Source organism: Piliocolobus tephrosceles, chromosome 10, assembly GCF_002776525.5.
Source record: "Piliocolobus tephrosceles isolate RC106 chromosome 10, ASM277652v3, whole genome shotgun sequence".
Classification (NCBI taxonomy): Eukaryota; Metazoa; Chordata; class Mammalia; order Primates; family Cercopithecidae; genus Piliocolobus; species Piliocolobus tephrosceles.
The window spans coordinates 117463196-117481489 of NC_045443.1; the positions used below are offsets into that span (position 1 = coordinate 117463196).

An 18294-nucleotide genomic window follows, 5' to 3' on the forward strand; every position below is an offset into this window, starting at 1 on the left:
GAGGGGGGAGGGGGGGGGATTGCATTGGGGAGTTATACCTGATATAAATGATGAATTGATGGGTGCTGACGAGTTGATGGGTGCAGCACACCAACATGGCACATGTAGACATATGTAACAAACCTGCACGTTATGCACATGTACCCTAGAACTTAAAGTATAATAAAAAATAAATAAATAAATAAATAAAAAGAAAGATCTAAACGGACTGATCTACCCAGATATCAATGTATTTGCCTTGAAGCATTAATTTTCTCCTTATTTTAATTATCTCATTTGTTAATTTTCCTATGGGAAATACTGAGATATACTGGATTAAAACAAATATATCATTCAAATGACTTCACCAGTTTTTGCTGTTTTTATTGTTTGTTTGTTTTTTAGGTTTTTTTTTTTTTTTTTTTCTTTGAGACGGAGTTTGCTCTTATTGCCCAGGCTGGAGTGCAATGGTGCAATCTCAGCTCGCCACAACCTCCACCTCCTGAGGTTCAAGTGATTCTCCTGCCTCAGCCTCCCAAGTAGCTAGGATTACAGGCATGCGCCACCACATCCAGCTAATTTTGTATTTTTAGTAGAGACAGGGTTTCACCATGTTGGTCAGGCTGGTCTCGAACTCCTGACCTCAGGTGATCTGCCCGCCTCAGCCTCCCAAAGTGCTGGGATTATAGGCGTGAGCCACCAGGCCTGGCCTGTTTTTGCTGTTTTTAAATGTGGCTACTGGAAATTTTTAAATTACATCTGTGAGTAATATTTGCGGCTCCCTCACACTTTGATTGGAGAGCACAGTTCTAGATGGAGACGTGCATCCTCTCACAAGCTTCTGGCTAAAGAGGGCCATGAGGGCTTTCATTAGAGAGCTCAAGAATAAGGAAGCAGGGGGCAAAGAGTGGATAAGCAAAAAGCAGTATATCTATAAAATAGAATATGATTCCACCTTAAGAAGGAAGGAAATTCTGACACATGCTACCACATGAATGCAACTTTAGGACATTATGCTAAATGAAATAAGCCAGTCACAAAAGGACAAACACTGGATGATTCCAGTTATATGAGGTACATAAAGTAGTCAAAATCATAGAAACAGAAAGTAGAAAGGTGGGGGGGATGAGCGGAATTCATATTTGGTGGTTATCGAGTTTCAGTGTAACAAGACAAAAAACGTTCCAGAGATCCACTGCCCAGTAATGGGAATAAACTTAGCACCACTGAACTGTACACTTAAAAATGGTTAAGATGGTAATTTAATGTTATGTGGGTTTTTTACCACAATTTTTAAAAAGAAGGAGGAGGAGGAGCTCTATTAAACCAAGCCAGCAAACACATTCACAAACATTCTCAATGCCAAAGGTATGTCCCACAGCCACATTCATTCTGGCCCTTCCATTAAGCATTTCCAGTGTTCAAATAAAGGAAGGGCCTGAAAATTGCTCTTAAATGTTCTCACCACAAAAAACATAAGAATGTGAGGTGATGGATCTGTCAGCTGGCTTGATCTAATCATTCCTTCACAATGTGTATGTGTGTGTGTGTGTGTGTGTGTGTGTACATCACATTGCATACCATAAGTTTATGCAATTATTATTTGCCAACTATACCTTAATGAAGCTAGGGAAAAAATTAACAAAAATTTTAAAAACAAGATAAAATGGTCAGGTACAGTGGTTCATGCCTGTAATCCCAGCATCTTGGGAAGCAATGGCAGGTGGATCACTTGAGTCCAGGTGTTTGAGACCAGCCTGTGCAACATGGCAAAATCCTATCTCTACAGAAAATACAGAAAATCAGCTGGGCATAGTGGTGCACACCTGTGGTCCCAGCTACTCTGGAGGTGGAGGTGGGAGGATCACCTGAGCCTGTGAAGTCAAGGCTGCAGTGAGCCATGATCATGCCCTGCACTCCAGCCTAGGTGACAGAGTGAGACCCTGTCTCAAAAAAGTTAAATAAGTTGGCCAGGCGCAGTGGCTCGTGCCTATAATCCCAGCATTTTGGGAGGCCGAGGCATGCAGATCACCTGAGGTCAGGAGTTCGAGACCAGCCTGACGAACATGGTGAAACCCCGTGTCTACTAAAAATACAAAAATTAGCCAGGTGTGGTGGTGCATGCCTGTAATCCCAGCTATTCTGGGGGCTGAGGCAGGAGAATCCCTTGAACCCGAGAGGCAGAGGTTGCAATGAGCCAAGGTCGTACCACTGCACTCCAGCCTGGGCAACAGAGCAAGACTCCGTCTCAAAAAAATTTTTTTTTAATTAAATAATTAAACAATTAAATAAAAGGAGGGCCATTAGCACAAACTTTGCAGGATGCTATAAACCAAACTTACGCCCCTTCCCAATCACGTGACAACCCCAAGGCTCCTCCAGCCTTCTGCAGGGCAGGCCGCCTGCTGGCGGAAAGCAGTCTGGGTGGGGAACTGCTTCTCTTACAAATGTGCATAAATGAGGTGCCAGGCCCCCGGAAGCGAGAGATGCAGGCCTCTTGGGTTCTGTCGTAGTATAATTAGAACTTTTACTTGAGAGTCTCACACAGCTTGGTTTTTAAAAATAAACACTGCTGACATGTCTCAAAAGGAAAAACTATATTCAGAACTCTGATATTTTCAGGTAATCGCTCACTCCCCCTTCATTTTCCTCAGCGCTGGGTGACTAATTCTGTTTCTTTCATCTTTCGTGCTCTGGGACAAGGCAAAGAAAGATGTTTGGAAAGGAGGTGGGGTGGGGGGGTAAGTTCCTGAAAAATCACCTCGGGCTTACCTTCTCCAGTTTCTCTTGGAGCTCCTGAATTTTGAGCTGCTGCTCAGCATTGATCTATAATTGAAATTCCAGGAAATAAAGCAAAAGGCAAATCGGCATTAACATCTTGCTACGTTTATTGCAGTCCTATTCTCTTGAGGTTTCTATGGGATCTTTTTCTTTGGGTTTCCAGAACCTACTAAGGAAGAGGAAGAACAGTGGCCTCTCAGGGAAGACTTTGTCCCAGTGCAAAGCTCCATGTTGACGATGTATGTAGGACCAGCAACATACAAATGGCCAAAAGAGAAAGTCGCTAAGTGCGTTAAAACAATAACAATTTTCATGTATGTTTTACTAAGTGTCTGGGTTTGTTGCTGTGGGCAGGCATGACAAAAATGAGCTGTCTTTTACCTCATTTAGAGCCATAGTTAAATGTTGTCACCCAAAGGTGGACTATCAAAATAAGCCTGGAAGAGAGGTCTCTATTCATTAAGAATACTCTTCATCAATGATGGGCCACTGATAATAACATGAAAAATGTTATTTACCCAAAATATTAATAGCAAAACCAATCATGGAAAGTATACCTTCTCCAGTTTCGCATATTCTCCCACTTCAGGCTTCCCTTGATCCTTAGCCTGTAATTAAAAAGATACAACATATTGGGAAATCTCAACAACTGAAAAGTCGTGTAGACTACTTGGTCTCTGTGACCAAGATAATAATAGTAAATAAGAATGTTATCTTCTGTAAATAAAGACCAAGGGTTTTCCAAGGTATCCTACTATTTCTCAAACTAGGTTGTTTCTCATTAAACTAGGTTCTCCTTTTTCTTGCTAAGATCATATGTGATTTTACCCAAAAACCACCCTCCTGGAGGGTGGCTGACTACCTTCAACAGTTTATGCTGACACTCTGTCGCTTTCCGCTTGAATTCTTCAGCAGCGAGCCGAGACTCTCTCAACTCAGATTCGTAGAGATCACTCCGTCTTCTTGCTGAGACAAGGTCCTCTTCCAACTGATTCATCATCAATCTCATTTCTTCCACTTGAGCCTGGTACTCCTAAAGAGCAGGCAATGGAATAAAAGTGAACTTTAGAACTCCGAAAAGAATAAACAGGCAGTGAGGATGGAAGAGTATTAACCACACAGGGAAGATGCACAGTGAAGAGAGATTGGCAAAGAAAAGACCTGGCCGGGCAAGGTGGCTCACACCTGTAATCCCAAAACTTTGGGAGGCCAAGGTGGTTGGATCACCTGAGGTCAGGAGTTCAAAACCAACCTGGTCAACATGGTGAAATCCTGTCTCTACTAAAAATATAAAAATTAGCTGGGTGTGGTGGTGCAGGCCTAAAGCCCCAGCTACTCAGCAGGCTGAGGCAGGAAAATCACTGGAACCCGGGAGGCAGAGGTTGCAGTGAGCCGAGATCGCGCCACTGTACTCTAGCCTGGGTAACAGGGCAAGACTCCATCTCAAAAATTAAAAAATTAAAAAAAAAAAAGAAAAAGAAAAGACCTACAGACCTAGAGACGAGGGGAGTAGAAAGATGGACCCAGAATGAGGCACCAAGTAGGCAAAGGCGAGAAGTGTGGGGTGAAGACGAGGAAGAAAAAAAAATTAAACCTTAAAACTGTTTTGGCCGGGTGTGGTGGCTCATGCCTGTAATCCCAGCACTTAGGGAGGCTGAGGCGGGCGGATCACCGGGTCAGGAATTCAAGACCAGCATGGCCAACATGGTGATATCCCATCTCTACTAAAAACACAAAAATTAGCCAGGCATGGTGGTGGGTGCCTGTAATCCCAGCTACTCAGGAGGCTGAGGCAGAAGAATCGCTTGGACCCGGGAGGCGGAGGTTGCAGTGAGCCGAGATCACGCCACTGCACTTCAGCCTGGGTGACAGAGCAAGATTCTGTCTCAAAAGAAAAAACAAAAAACAAAAACAAAAACAAAACAAAAGACTGTTTCAATGTAGAGCATATGTCATTAGTAAAACCACTGGGAACACACATGCAAATCACACCATACAATACGCACAGACCCTTAAGGCCTAACAGGAGAGCCGAAAGGGATGTTCTCTAAACAACAAGGATAAACCGCTTACATGTAGTTTTCCGCCAAGGGGAATCATTTATATAGATTTGTCCTTTAGAAGTCATGTGCTCCTAACACAAATTAGATATGGTACTAGTTTTCAAATTAACCTTTCAGACAGCACAAGAGGGTAATTGAAAATCTCAGTGGAAAGAATTCTGGAAGGTGAAACTCATCATGTCAGTTTCTCACCATTAATTTTTCTGGGCCCAAAACTGAATGATGACCGTAACATCGCTCCTGCAATGCAAGTCACCCTGAAATTTGGAAGAGTCACAAAACACTGGCTTCGGTCAAAATAACTGGTGAGAAAAATTCCAAGGAAAGAACTCTCCTGTTCCCTTGGGCAAACCTTTAAGTGATCCAAACGGCCCAACCTTCTCCAAAATGCATTTCTGAAATCAAAACATTTACATTCAAGTTTCTCAGAATTGGGTTTACCAGAAGAAATGGCCAGTGATTTTGAAAACTTTTGGAGAAACTATAAAAATATTCTGTGTTAGCAAAAATCAAGGCTAAGTATAAGGATTATGAATGAGCACTTATGTAATCCAAGGTGACTTGTGGGGTGAGGACGAGAGAGATATAAAATGAAATGAACAAGGAATTGAATCAAGAATGTCTTTGAAAATCACAATATTCAGTAACATCTCTGAGATCCATTCTCCCAAGAAATAATTGGTGAGGAATATATGAATATTTCTCCCAAGAAATAATCGATTGAGCAAGGATATTCTTTTAACTGATAAATTGTAATTTTTAAATAACAGGGTATAAAGGAAACCTTTTATCCCATTGTAGCAGGTGACCCCCCAGAGCATATTAAAGGGGAACTGCTGCTCTTATGAAAACTGGATGGTTTCCATGCAAGCACACCCCTCCCTATATTATCTGTAAAGGAGAAAGGAAAAAACAGCCCAAAATGGAACACGGGTCTCATTTCACTCTCTCCCACCCAAAAGCATACTGTTACTGAAGGTCAGTCCTCAGAATCTTGGGGCACACAGGTTTCCTGGGCCATGCATACTAAGCAGGCGATGCTGGATTATATAACTAAAGGTCTTTATAACCTGCTCCCAATTATCTAAACTCACAGGCAGGCCGGGCACAGTAGTTCATGCCTGTAATCCCAGCACTTTGGGAGCCCAAGGAGGGCAGATCACTTGAGGTTAAGAGTTCAAGACCAGCCTGGCCAACATGGTGAAACCCCATCTCTACAAAATATACAAAAATTAGCCGGCATGATGGTGGGTGCCTGTAATCCCAGTTACTTGGAAGGCTGAGACAGGAGAATTGCTTGAACCTGGGAGGCAGAGGTTGCAGTGAGCTGAGATTACGCCACTGCCCTCCAGCCTGGGTGACAGAGCAAGACTCCTTCTCAAATAAATAAATAAATTCACAGGGCAGAACATGAGCTGTATGTGAAATGGAACATCGGTTTTTCCGGACCCCCTCAACCAGAGCCATATTATGGCTTTCATAGCTGTGAGCACTGAGCCTTCCTTGACTTCCTCCATAAAAATAAAAATTACATTTTACAATTGTGCTCCTATAAATACAAAAATATTAATATCATCTATGAAAACAGTGTCTTTGACCTAAGCCCAACTTTTTTCTTCTGATGAAAAAATTAAAACATGTTATGAGACCCTAAAAGTACAGGGGCCCCTAGCTACCCTGCCTGCTAGAGCTAATGGAAAGCCAGTCCTAGCTACAGGCGTCGACACCAAATCTTGAGTTTCTTTTGTCCTCAAGCTCCCTTTTCTTTCTTGAATTTATGTTGGCGAGAAGGGAATGTAAATTTTGTGTTTTGTCAAGAGCGAGGACAGAGTGTCTGTTCCTTCCCCCCAACATCTCTCTTCCCTGAGCTGTGAGCACGTAAGAGGGAGGAAGGCAGGAACCAGGCAACCACTCTGTCAGCTCTCCAAGCTCTCGGGGCACCCAGCCTGCTATAAGCATCAAAAGAAAATTCTAACTCATTTGTGGATCCTTTGATATTGTACTGGATACTTCAAGGAAATCCTGTAAATTTAGCAGCTAACCAAATCCCTGCTTCAGGAAAAACCTGAAAGGTGATCATCAGGTCTGTTTGCACGACCAGCTGAGAGATAGCTGTGGTATCTCAGGATGGGGAAACGCAGACAGGTTTCAAGGCCCACCTAACACAAGTCTTCTGAATGGAGCTTCAGAATTTTGTGGGGATCAGGTATGATCCTATTCACGCAGAAACCCTGGAACACAAGTGACTTCTGTGTTACCCACACTTTTGTTTCCTTTCCTGAGTAGGGGAGCAAGAAAGAAGTTGAAATTGCTAGTAATGATCTAGGAATCAAAATTTCACATGAGACTTTGAGGTGTTTTTCTTTAAACCAAATCTAAATACTCTAGAGGGGGTAGCTAGGTGGAAGTAAAATATTTTTGAAAAAAATAAACAGCCGGCCAGGTGCGGTGGCTCACGCCTGTAATTGCAGCACTTTGGGAGACCAAGGCGGGCAGATCACGAGGTCAGGAGTTCAAGCCTGACCAACATGGTAAAACCCCATCTCTACTAAAAATACAAAAATTAGCCGGGCGTGGTAGTGTGCACCTGTAGTCCCAGCTACTCAGGAGGCTGAGGCAGGAGAATCACTTGAACCCAGGAGATGGAGGTTGCAGTGAACCAAAATCGCACCACTGCACTCCAGCCTGAGCGACAGAGCGAGACTCCATCTCAAAAAAATATAAAAATAAAGAGCCATATAGAAAATTAGATTTTTAAGAGAAAGATCAGGGAATAAATCCCAAGTATGGAAAAAATCAATATGCCACAAACCAAATACTGAAAGTTTACTGTAAGCCTTAAAAGCTTTCTCCTGGTCTGCAAACATCCTGCTCTCACAAAACTTACCAAAAGTCATAAAATAAATCCTTGTTCCGATGAAAAATCAAATCTGAAACCATGAAGTTTTCTTCCCCACAATGGAACTTTCAGCAGTCATTAAATCTAAGACTCCACATGCATGCCAGCTGTGGTAGGAATCATAAAAGGCATTTCTTTGAACTCGGCCACCAACATAGACCTTTTCAAAATGTCCTGATAACTTCGTTTCTAAGGAATCTATGGACACCAGCTGCTCCCTCTGGTGGCCAAACACAGCTTTCATTTCCCCAGGATGTCACCAAAAGTAAATTTCCAGGTATGTAGAACTAATGGGAGAAAATGATTCCTACCTCTTGAACCTTTTAGGATGAAAACTATGTTGATAAAAGGAGCATGAGTCAACTGTCAAAGCAGATTTCTCAAAGCCCATGTGCAGCCTTCAACACCTCTAAGACTGCATTATTCAGAGATCTGATAATCCTTTACAGAGTTTCCTTCCTATGCACATTTATTTATAATGTTTTTATCAAGCAACAGGATATTAACCGATCACAACTTTAAAATATTCAGATGATAAATATATTATGCCAACAAAACTCCAAAGACAGTAATTCTTTTTTTAAAGAGTAATTAATGGATAGAGTTATTTGCAGGAGTTTCTTGCATTAGCTCCAGCCAGATGGCTAAGTTTGTGCTATCCAGAGACAGAAATGTTCATTTCCCTCAATGTTTCCATTAGATTTTCTGAAGTGAATGAGAGTTGCCTGGCAGCTGATAGTTCAGCTCTCCAATTGCTCATTGCCATCTCTTCATTAAAATCTCTATTTACGGTTTTTCAAAAGACACAAAAATCCATGCTAAAAAGGAAACAATGAGGCAACACGAAAATGAGCCATTTAGAAAGAAAACCCATTTAGAAAGAAAGAAAAAAAAAGAGTGAGGTTTTTAAAGGTCTTGCTTTCCCTTTCTGAAAACACAGGGGACAGCTTTCTGCACTCAGATACGCAGTGTCAATCCTGACTCGACCAGAATGGTTCGAATTTCTCTTGTAGAATATTTCTTTCTACAAGTAAAACTATGAATTAGCCTGGCTTCGCTCAAAAACTTAAAGTGCATCTGAAAAGCTACGAAAACATTTAATTTTTTTAACCATCTAAAGCAGGGATTGGCAAACTTTTGCTGTAAAAAGAGACAGTAAGTAGTTTCAGCGTTGCAGGCCACGTGGTCTCTGTAACAACCACTCACCTCTGACTGTGTAGCCTGAAAGCAGCCAGGGCCAATATGTAAATTACCAAGCATGGCTGTGTTCCAAAAAAAAAAAAACACTTTATTTATGGAGACTGAAATCTGAATTTCATATAAATTTCAAAAGTCACGAAATATTGTTTTTCTTTTGATTTTTTTCCCAACTGTTTAAAAATGTAAACCCCATTCTTAGTTTGTGGGTCACAGAAAATGGGTGTTGGACCGGCTTTGCCCCACAGGCTGAAGTTTGCCCACTCTTGCTCTAAACCTACATCTTTATTTTTAAAAGCAGACATTATGGGGTATCAGCTTCAAAAGGAGCTGGAACAAGCACTCTATGATGTATATAAATTATGAGAAACCTAAAGTTTCTGAATGACCTATATACCTGCCTCTCTTCCACTCTGCCCCTCTCTCCCTTTCTTCCTGTTTCTGTCTCAAACATGCCTCTCCTGAAATTAGAGGTCCGAGCGAGCCGAGATGCCGCTGTGCTCCCAGGCAAGCAGGCCTACCTGCTCTTTGATTTCTTGGAGCTTCCGGCTCTGCTCTCTGATATCATGGAGAAGCTGCAGTGCTTTGTCATCCTCCTGGGACACCTCCATCCGTGCTTGCTCCAAACTTCGCTTTAAGCTCTGCAGAAAGCAAAAATTTTAATAGGGATGCCCTGTGGATCCTGCTTTGTTTGAAAAGACTCATTAAGAGAGCTGCAAGCTGCTTCGCAGACACCAGGACGGTTTCGAGTGACGGACCACAGTTGACAACTTCCAGTTCGTTGCTGATTCCGGTTTCCATCCTGTAAAACCCCTTGGTTCAAGAAACATCATCCCAACCTGGTGACCTTAGGGATCCAGCCAGAAACTGCATCAGCCTGTTTCCTGCCACCATCTACTGTCCTGGGAGATACTTACTTGCATGTTGAGAACTAAAACCTATTAAGACCCAGTAGCTATTACAATCACCATGTGGATAGGCTACAAAGTGTTTTCTACAGTTATTTGTGGGCCCTAAAGTACATATGCCTCTTTCAAAGTAGCAATGACTTCATATCCTCTGCCCAGTTGTCATTTAAGACTCCAAGTGGTCTATTTCTACCTCCTGGCTTATTTTTCCTGGACACCTTTCATCCATAAGAATCCCTTAATGCTTCAATGGCACTGAAATCTATATCTGAAATACATAGCTGAATAACTTCACCCACCACTGAAAGGCAGCCAAGTCTGGAATGGAAACATAGCAGTTATTCTTAATCAGCCACGTTCTATAGATTTCCTCTCCCTTGTGAAAAAAACTTTAGAAATGTGTGATTCAACTTCTTAAGACTGTTTAATTGGGCACATTAAAAAAACACCTGAATGAAAAATTTAACAAGACAATGGAGAAGAAGACAGTCTACTCTTGTGAAGGAAAGAAAAAACGAAAGTCACATGGTAAATAATGACAGAGGGTTTGGGTTTTCAAGGCTATTTTCTTGTCGCTACACTGGTTCTGGCCAATGGAAAATCTGATGTCAGGAAGATTGAAAGTAAGTTCTCTTGTACATAGTTGGGAGTCTGGTTCTCAAGGCTGCTCATGTCAGACACAACGCAGACCAGAGAGGCTGGGATGGGAGATGTTAAGATCTTTTGCAACCCGCGGCAAAGATGGATTACTCCCATCTCCAGACTCCGTGGTACCAGCCGTCTACCTGTACTTTCTGCTGGAAATGAGTCCAATCTCATTTCTCGGGGACCTCACGCCTGGCTCTCACTACTCTGCAAAATACAGATCTTGCTTTTGTGCTCTCCCTCTCTCTACTCTCTGCCATTGGCTGTGATGTGCCTCATGGAGCCATCATGAAACAGGATGAGACACACACAACAAGAAGTGCCACCTCCAAGGGAAGGGGGCTTCAGGGAAGGCTCACACTGCATTCTGTGATGTAGGTAGCAAGGTCCTGCTCCAGGAGGGATCTCTGAGTCTCAGAGGCCTTCAGCTCCACCTCCTTCTGACTAAGCACAGCCTCCACCTCTGACACTCTCCGATGTAACCGGGTCATTTCCTGCTCCATCTGAAATAAACACATCGACAGGTTAAAAAGGCCCGTGGAGGTTTGTTAGGAGCAATCACATCTCAAGTAGCCTCCGAAACCACCTGGTGGTCTGGGCTAAGGCTAAATCGCCAAAAGTTAAGTTGGGATGGAAATACCATTGTTTCTTCGCCCAGGAGCGCACAGTTCTTCGTTAAGGACAGTCACCAAATGCTAAGTCACTCCTCTCATTCAAGTCCCGGTTCACACTTGATCACTTCTCTAACCCAGTTAGCAAGGAAGCCACAATCATCATTTTTCACCTGTTTGCTTTTGTTTTTGTTTTGTTTTGCAGACGTCACTTTAATTTTATCCCAAATCCATCTTGATCCCCCCCCATCTCCTTGCAAAGATCTAGAGGACAAATCCAGGATAGAGCAAGGAGATATTTATTCGTCTGCACTCTTAGGAGTCCCAGGCAAGCAGTGACTTATTAGTTTCCAGAGCGTTGCCCCTGGGCAGGAACAGTGAATGTTAAGAGACGTTGAGCGTAATCAACACAGTGGCCGCAGTGACATAAGCAGGAGTTTTAAAAGACTAGGAAGAGAGACTTCGCATCACTCAAAGCAGATGGGATGTATCTCAGCCACAGGTGAGGACCCAGGCCACCTGCCGGAAGAAGCAGACATCTGGCTGGGTCATGCTGAGAAACGGGCCGTTTAAATCCAGGGCCTCCTCTGGTTTAGATTTAAAGGATCTACAGCAACGGCAAGGCCCGAATTCATCTCCCTCTGAGCTGCTGGAGGCACGACTTCAGCGAGGGCAGGAGTGCCTCACTCTCTACGGATCAGGCGGCTCAGAGCCAGCAGCGGCCCCGGGCGGATCCCTTGGCATATACTGACGGGAGGATCCTGGAGCAAAGAAGGAGGCCGGCTGCGGAAATAAATACCTTGTGACACTTGTCCTGAGAGTCTTGTAGCTCTTTGCTTTTGATGAGAAGTTTCTTTTCCATGGAGCTAGTCTTGGCAGGGGAGTCCAGACCCGACACGACAGACCTAGGTAGAGAAAAACCAACGTCAAGGGGGCCAGCAGGTGGGCCTAAGAAGCTGCATTAGGAAGCTGCAACATTTGTTTCATTTTACAAAAACATCTCATGCTTTTGATGTTAGGTCAAATAATGCCCCCTTCCCCTTTCCAAAGATGCCCATGTCCTAATCTCTGGAAGCTGTGAATATATTACCACACATGGCAAAGGGACTTTGCAGATGGGATTTAAGTTATGGATCTTGGGATGGAAAGATTCTTCTGGGATATCTGGATGGGTACAATGAAATCACAAGGATCCTTTTAAGATGGAAGCAAGGATCGGAGTCACAGAGATCTGAAGATGTTACACCAATGGCTTTGAACACAGAGGAAGGGGCCACAAGCCAAGGAATGCAGGCAACCTCTAGAAGGTGGAAAAGGCAAGGAAACAGATTCTGCCCTAGAGCCTTCAGAGAGTGCCGCCTTGTCTACACTGATCTCAGCCCAGTAAAACTCATCCCGGACTTTATTTTTTGGAAACAGGGTCGTGTTCTGTTGCCCAGGCTGGAGTGCAGTGATACGATCTCAGCTCACTGCAACCTCCACCTCCTGGGTTCAAGCGATTCTCCTGCCTCAGTCTCCTGAGGAGCTGGGATTACAGGCGCTCACAACCATGCCTGGTTAATTTTTGTATTTTCAGTAGAGATGGGGTTTCATCATGTTGGCTAGGCTGGTCTGGAACTTCTGACCTCAAGTGATCCTGCGACCTCGGCCTCCCAAAGTGCTGAGATTACAGGCTTGGGCCACCACGCCTGGCCTCATCTTAGACTTCTGACCTCCAGAACTGTAAAATAATATATGTGTGTTATTTTAAGCCACTAAGTTTGTGGTCATTTGTTACAGTGGCCACAGAAACTCATACACCTATTGGGCACTGGCTGCATACCTGGTTCTGTCTGAATGCTAGATATGTTTGAACTCTTTGTTTTTGTTTTTGTTTTCTTTTTTCCTTCACTGACAGATATATTTGAACTCTTTACTCCCCACAGCAACTCTATGAGGCAGATACGATTTATTATCCTCATTTTATATGAGGAAATTGAGGCCCAGAGAGGTTACGTAAACTGCCAGTTGATAAATGGTTTCTGCTGGTCTCAAGAGGGAGCTGGGGTAGACAAGTTGGCTTGATGCACTTGCTATACAACTCTTAGGAAAATATCACAAAAATAACATAGGATGCCCTCCTGAGACTGGACCAGAAGGATGTTCGCCCCATAGAAAGGAGAAACTTACCCACACTCATCTATGTAACTCATGCACTCTGCCCAGAAGCAGTTGATTATGGGCAGAGATGAGAGAGAGATTCCAGGACAGCTGCCCTCAGTGGTTGGTACACTGGATATGAACACTGGGATTGGTGAAAGACAAAGCCAGAGCAACAGTGGCCAAAGGTTCTTAGGCACAGAGAGATGTGGCAGAGCCCACCACTACCACCGGGCCCATCTTTGTTGCCCTGGTAACGGGGTTGCGGAGGTGGTTGTCAGTGACCACTCAGATCTTACCAGCAGGTGCAAGTTCTGCTTTCTGCTGCCCCAAACTACTTCCCTGACTAAAAGAGGTCAGTTCCCTGCAGCAATGCAAAACACCTCTCTTCCCGCAGCTCCTGACAATGACAAGGGCTGGCTTGATGGTGCTGACTTGCTGTACTCCAGTGACAGCTTTCCACACTCACACTGCAGGACAGCCAAATGAGTCAACGCCCAGAGCCATGCTCCACTAATCAGAATCTCAGGCTGGGCACAGTGGCACATGTCTACAATCTCAACACTTCGGGAGGTTGAGTCAGGAGGATCACTTGAGGCCAAAAGTTCGAGACGGGCCTGGGCAACACAGCAATATCCTGTCTCTATTTTTAAAAATAAATAAATGAATAATTTTTTGAAAGACAGTCTCACTCCGATGCCCCGGCTAGAGTGCGGTGGTCACAGGTCACTGCAGCCTCCACTTCCCAGACTCAAGTGATTCTCCTACCTCAGCCTCCCAAGTAAGTGGAACTATAGGCACGCACCACCACACCCAGCTGATTTTTGTATTTTTTGTAGACACAGTGTTTCTCCATGTTGCCCAGGATGGTCTCAAATTCCTGGGCTCAAGCAATCTGCCCGCCTCAGCCTCCCAAAGTGCTGGGATTACAGGTATCACACCCAGTCATCTCTATAAAAAACATTTAAAAATGAGTCGGGCATAGTGGCTCATGCCTCTAGTCCCAGCTACATGGGAGGCTGGGCTGGGAGGATCACCTTAGCCCAGGAGTTCAAGGCTACAGTAAGCTATGATTGTACCATTGCACTCCAGTCTGGGTAACAGAGCAAGACCCTGTCTCTTAAAAAACAAACAAATAAATTTTAAAAAAAGAAAAATCTGACCCCTCCACTGACTAGTTATTTGACCTCTCCGAACCTCAGTTTCCTCAATTGTAAAATGGGCATAATTACCAACCTAATTCAAAGAGTTCTTGTAAGGATTAAATGAAATAATGCACATAATGCCCTCAGCACAGTGCCTGGCACATTGCAAGTGTTCAATAAATGTCACCTGTTACTACTGTCATTGTTGTTTTTTCCATTACTACCCATGCAACTTCATAAATAGTACATGCCTCATGGGCCTAAAGCAATTGCTTAAAATGGTAAAACTCAGGGGGCTGAATTTGCTCTGTGCTATTATTCACATTAAAACAAATGGTGATTATTCATAGAAATGGGCAACAGGGATTGGATCCAGAAATAAATCTTTTTAAAAATCTTACTTTTGGCTAGAAATTTTAACCAAGTTCTACGCTTCTCACCAGCCTGTTTTCTACCTAAATCTAGCCAACACATACATACACACACACACACACACATACACACACACACACACTCTCTCTCTCTCTCTCTTTCTTTTTCATATAAGATGAAATGCTTGACATGGCCTTGAGGAAAATTCCTTTGCTCTTTCCTTTATTTGTAATCATATCTGGGTGGGTGGGCTAGAGAACAAGACCCAAACCACCCAGCGAGGGAATGAAGATCCACAGACTGGGTTCCTGATCCTTCAGAGATCAAAAGTCATTCACATGTCACGAAGTCACACACACGACATGCGTCAGGGATGACAACACAGGCCATAGCTCCTTGTGCTGAAGCACACAACTGGCACCCTTTTAAAAGAACGATGACATGGGTGCATGATGATAAGTAGGATGTGGCTTGAAAAACTTAATGACACATAGAAGGCTGGCCCCAGTGGGGCTTCCTGTTTAAAGTGCACTGCTGTGGGTACAAAACAGATTGTTTTTTCACCCCCGACCAAAAAAAAAGAAAAGCACTTTTAGGTCAGTTATCAGTGGGCCCAGAAGCGAGGAGACGTGCCCCCACCCTCCGGCACTCGAAGGAGACCATGAGATAGCCCTCCTCACCCCAGGTCCAACCCCTTCATTCTGCTATTCTATGTTTGACAAATGCTCACTGTTTAGAAGTTCTAAGTACAGCAATTAAGAGCTCTTCAGAATAAAGGTGCTAAAGAAATCTTTTTTTTTTTTAAAGAATAAATAAAAATCACATCTAAAAAAAAGCTAGAGTAAGAATGCTATGACTAAGCTGGGTGTGCAGCAACAATCCCATAAACAATCATGTGATTGGAGGATGAGGCTGGAGAGTAAAGGTTATCAGGCTTCCTACACCTTCCCTGGTCCTCAATGGAGGTACACATTAGAATCGCTTGGAGACCTTTTAAAAAATACCAGATGTGTAGGCCCCATTCAGACCAATTAAATCAGAGAGTCAGACAAATTTGGAGTGTGGCCCCGGGAAGCACCATTTGTATTAAGCTACTGAGTGATTGTAATGTATAGACAGGATTAAGAACCACGGTGCTAATTAGAAGAAAGTGCTTCTGATTTAGGGTCTAGCCACTTAAAACTCATTGTATGACCAACCCCAGCATTTAGTTCCATGTGGCATTTTAGCCAGACCATTTGGTACTGGTGCCTTTTCGTCACTCTTTGAGTAAGAACTCAATTTTGAAATTAATGGTGGTGGGCTACGAATTTCAAAACAACATACAGGTATCAGATAATGATTAAACCCTATTGCCCCCAATGTTAATAATTCAGTTAAAATATACCATTTCCATGAATTTCTATAAAAGAAATATACTACAGAGAGACATGGCTCAATTTAAAATGTTTATAAACTATTCATTTTTCATGTAGACATGGGGCAATTCAATCTCTAGCATCAATGGTAAGTTCTCAGTATGTATTTCTTGAGCACATATATCCTCCCCAACAAATATTCTGAAATATTACGATTTATTTTCTTCTTTTTCTAAGATTTTCTTTTCTTTTTTTCTTTCTCTTTTTTTTTGAGACGGAGTCTCACTCCGTTACCACGCTGGAGTGCAGTGGCACGATCTCGGCTCACTGCAACCTCCACCTCCCAGATTCAAGCAATTCCTCTGCCTCAGCTCCCAAGTAGCCGGGACTACAGGCGCGCGCCACCACGCCGGGTAACTTTTTTTTTTTTTTGTATTCTAGTACAGACAGGGTTTCACCATGTTGGCCAGGATGGTCTTGTTCTCCTGACCTCGTGATCCACCCGCCTCGGCCTCCCAAAGCGTTGGGATTACAGGCGTGAGCCACCATGCCCGGCCTGTTTTCTAAGATTTTTATTAGCCATCCTTCTGACTTTCAAAGCAACTGCAAGTGATTGCCGATAATTGCATTATGTTAACATTGACCATAATGTAAATCACAGCTTGAGAGGTTCGATCAAAGACTGGCCTGAGAGCCACCAGATACACCAAATATTATTGCATATTACATTATAATAATATTACATACATATTATCACATATATATTATTACCAAATATAGCCCTGTCCCCTTCAAGCAGCAAGTCTGCTGGTCTAAAATTATCCCGAAAAGTACCACTTCATCAAGCGTAGTATTATTTAAAGAGCTGATACTATCACTGCTTTAAGGAAAGTTTGCAAGAAAAATCCTCTAACTGGTTGGAACTCTAAAACAATGGGCAATGGGGTGCAGGGATGCAGTAAAGAAACTATCTAATTATGAAGTTCTGTTGACCCTGGAATGGGACAGAGTCTACCTGTTCATTAAAATGTCTTCCAAAATTTTTCCTTTGTTCTCAAAATTCTCAAACTTCAACAAATTTGTTTTAACCACCTTCTCTGAGCGTGTGTGTGTGAGAGAGAGACACACACATAGAGAGGGAGAGACAGAGAAGAGAATATAAAAGCCCTGTGATCCCCATGAGAGATACCTGCAGACCAGTGGTTCTCAACCGGCGCAATTTGGCAATGTCTAGACATTTTATTTTCATGACTATGGGTGCTATTAGTATGTAGTGGGTAGAGGCCAGAGATGCTGCTCAACATTCTACAATCCACAGGACAGCTCCCACAACAAGAATTATCCAGCCCAAAATGTCAATAGTGCCAAGTTGAGAAACTCTGCTGTAGACACTATTAAGGAAGCCACAATTTCTGTCCTCAAGGAAGGAACAATCTAGGAGAGAGAATTAATGCCACGACCTTTGTCGTCAGTACAAGTATTGAGCACGTACTCTGTGTCAGGCACGTGTTTAGTGCTTCACGGATTACTTCACTGAGTCCTCCACACAATCCTATAAGATGGGTGTTATTAATGGCACTAAGGAGGGGCTTGCCTCCTACCACGTTACCATGATTTGTGCAGGGGTGCCAGGCAGTAGAACCCCAGTTCAAAGCTAAGGCTCTGTCACCGAACAGTCATGGTTTCAAATCCCAGTTCTGCTACTTCTTGGCAAGATGGCCTTGGACACACTCAAGAAAAGTGCTACAGAGGCTCAGAGGGGCAAGGTCATGGAGGAAAGGGAGAATGGAACATGTGAGACACAGTGACCTCCATCCATGACTGGCTGCACTCAGTGCTAAGAAGCTGACTCCAAGCCTGAGCCCAGGACAGCTCTGGGTACCCAAGAACATCCACATGCCAGGTTGGTTCACAGCCACCCCACGAAAAGCTCACCCCACAAGAGCAACTCTCCCTCCCTCACTTTAGGGTTCAGGGGAGTAATTAGGTGGGAAGCAGGGTAGACATTAGAAACCCAGGGCGGTTCATGCTCTGGGCTCGACAAGATGCAGTACAATGAAGATGCTAATAAAAGAACATGCAGCCTGCCCACACGTTGCTTGCCTACTCCTGGCCACATCTCGGATACACAGCCAGTTATCCCCATGGAGAGAAAAGGCACTTCTGAGCAGCGGGTGCACGCAGCCACCCGCCCACA

General features: G+C 43.5%; 1 protein-coding gene across 1 annotated transcript in view; it reads right to left on the reverse strand.

Annotated features, from left to right (window-relative positions):
• Positions 1–18294, reverse strand: part of CIT (citron rho-interacting serine/threonine kinase) — a 196755-nt gene that overhangs the window by 88228 nt on the left and 90233 nt on the right. Inside the window, exons 11-16 of the mRNA XM_023204554.2 lie at positions 11883–11988; positions 10832–10975; positions 9441–9560; positions 3623–3793; positions 3318–3368; positions 2752–2805 (exon numbers count right to left, since the gene is read on the reverse strand). Coding sequence (XP_023060322.1) covers positions 2752–2805; positions 3318–3368; positions 3623–3793; positions 9441–9560; positions 10832–10975; positions 11883–11988 — 646 coding nt within the window. The remainder of the gene's footprint in view (positions 1–2751; positions 2806–3317; positions 3369–3622; positions 3794–9440; positions 9561–10831; positions 10976–11882; positions 11989–18294) is intronic.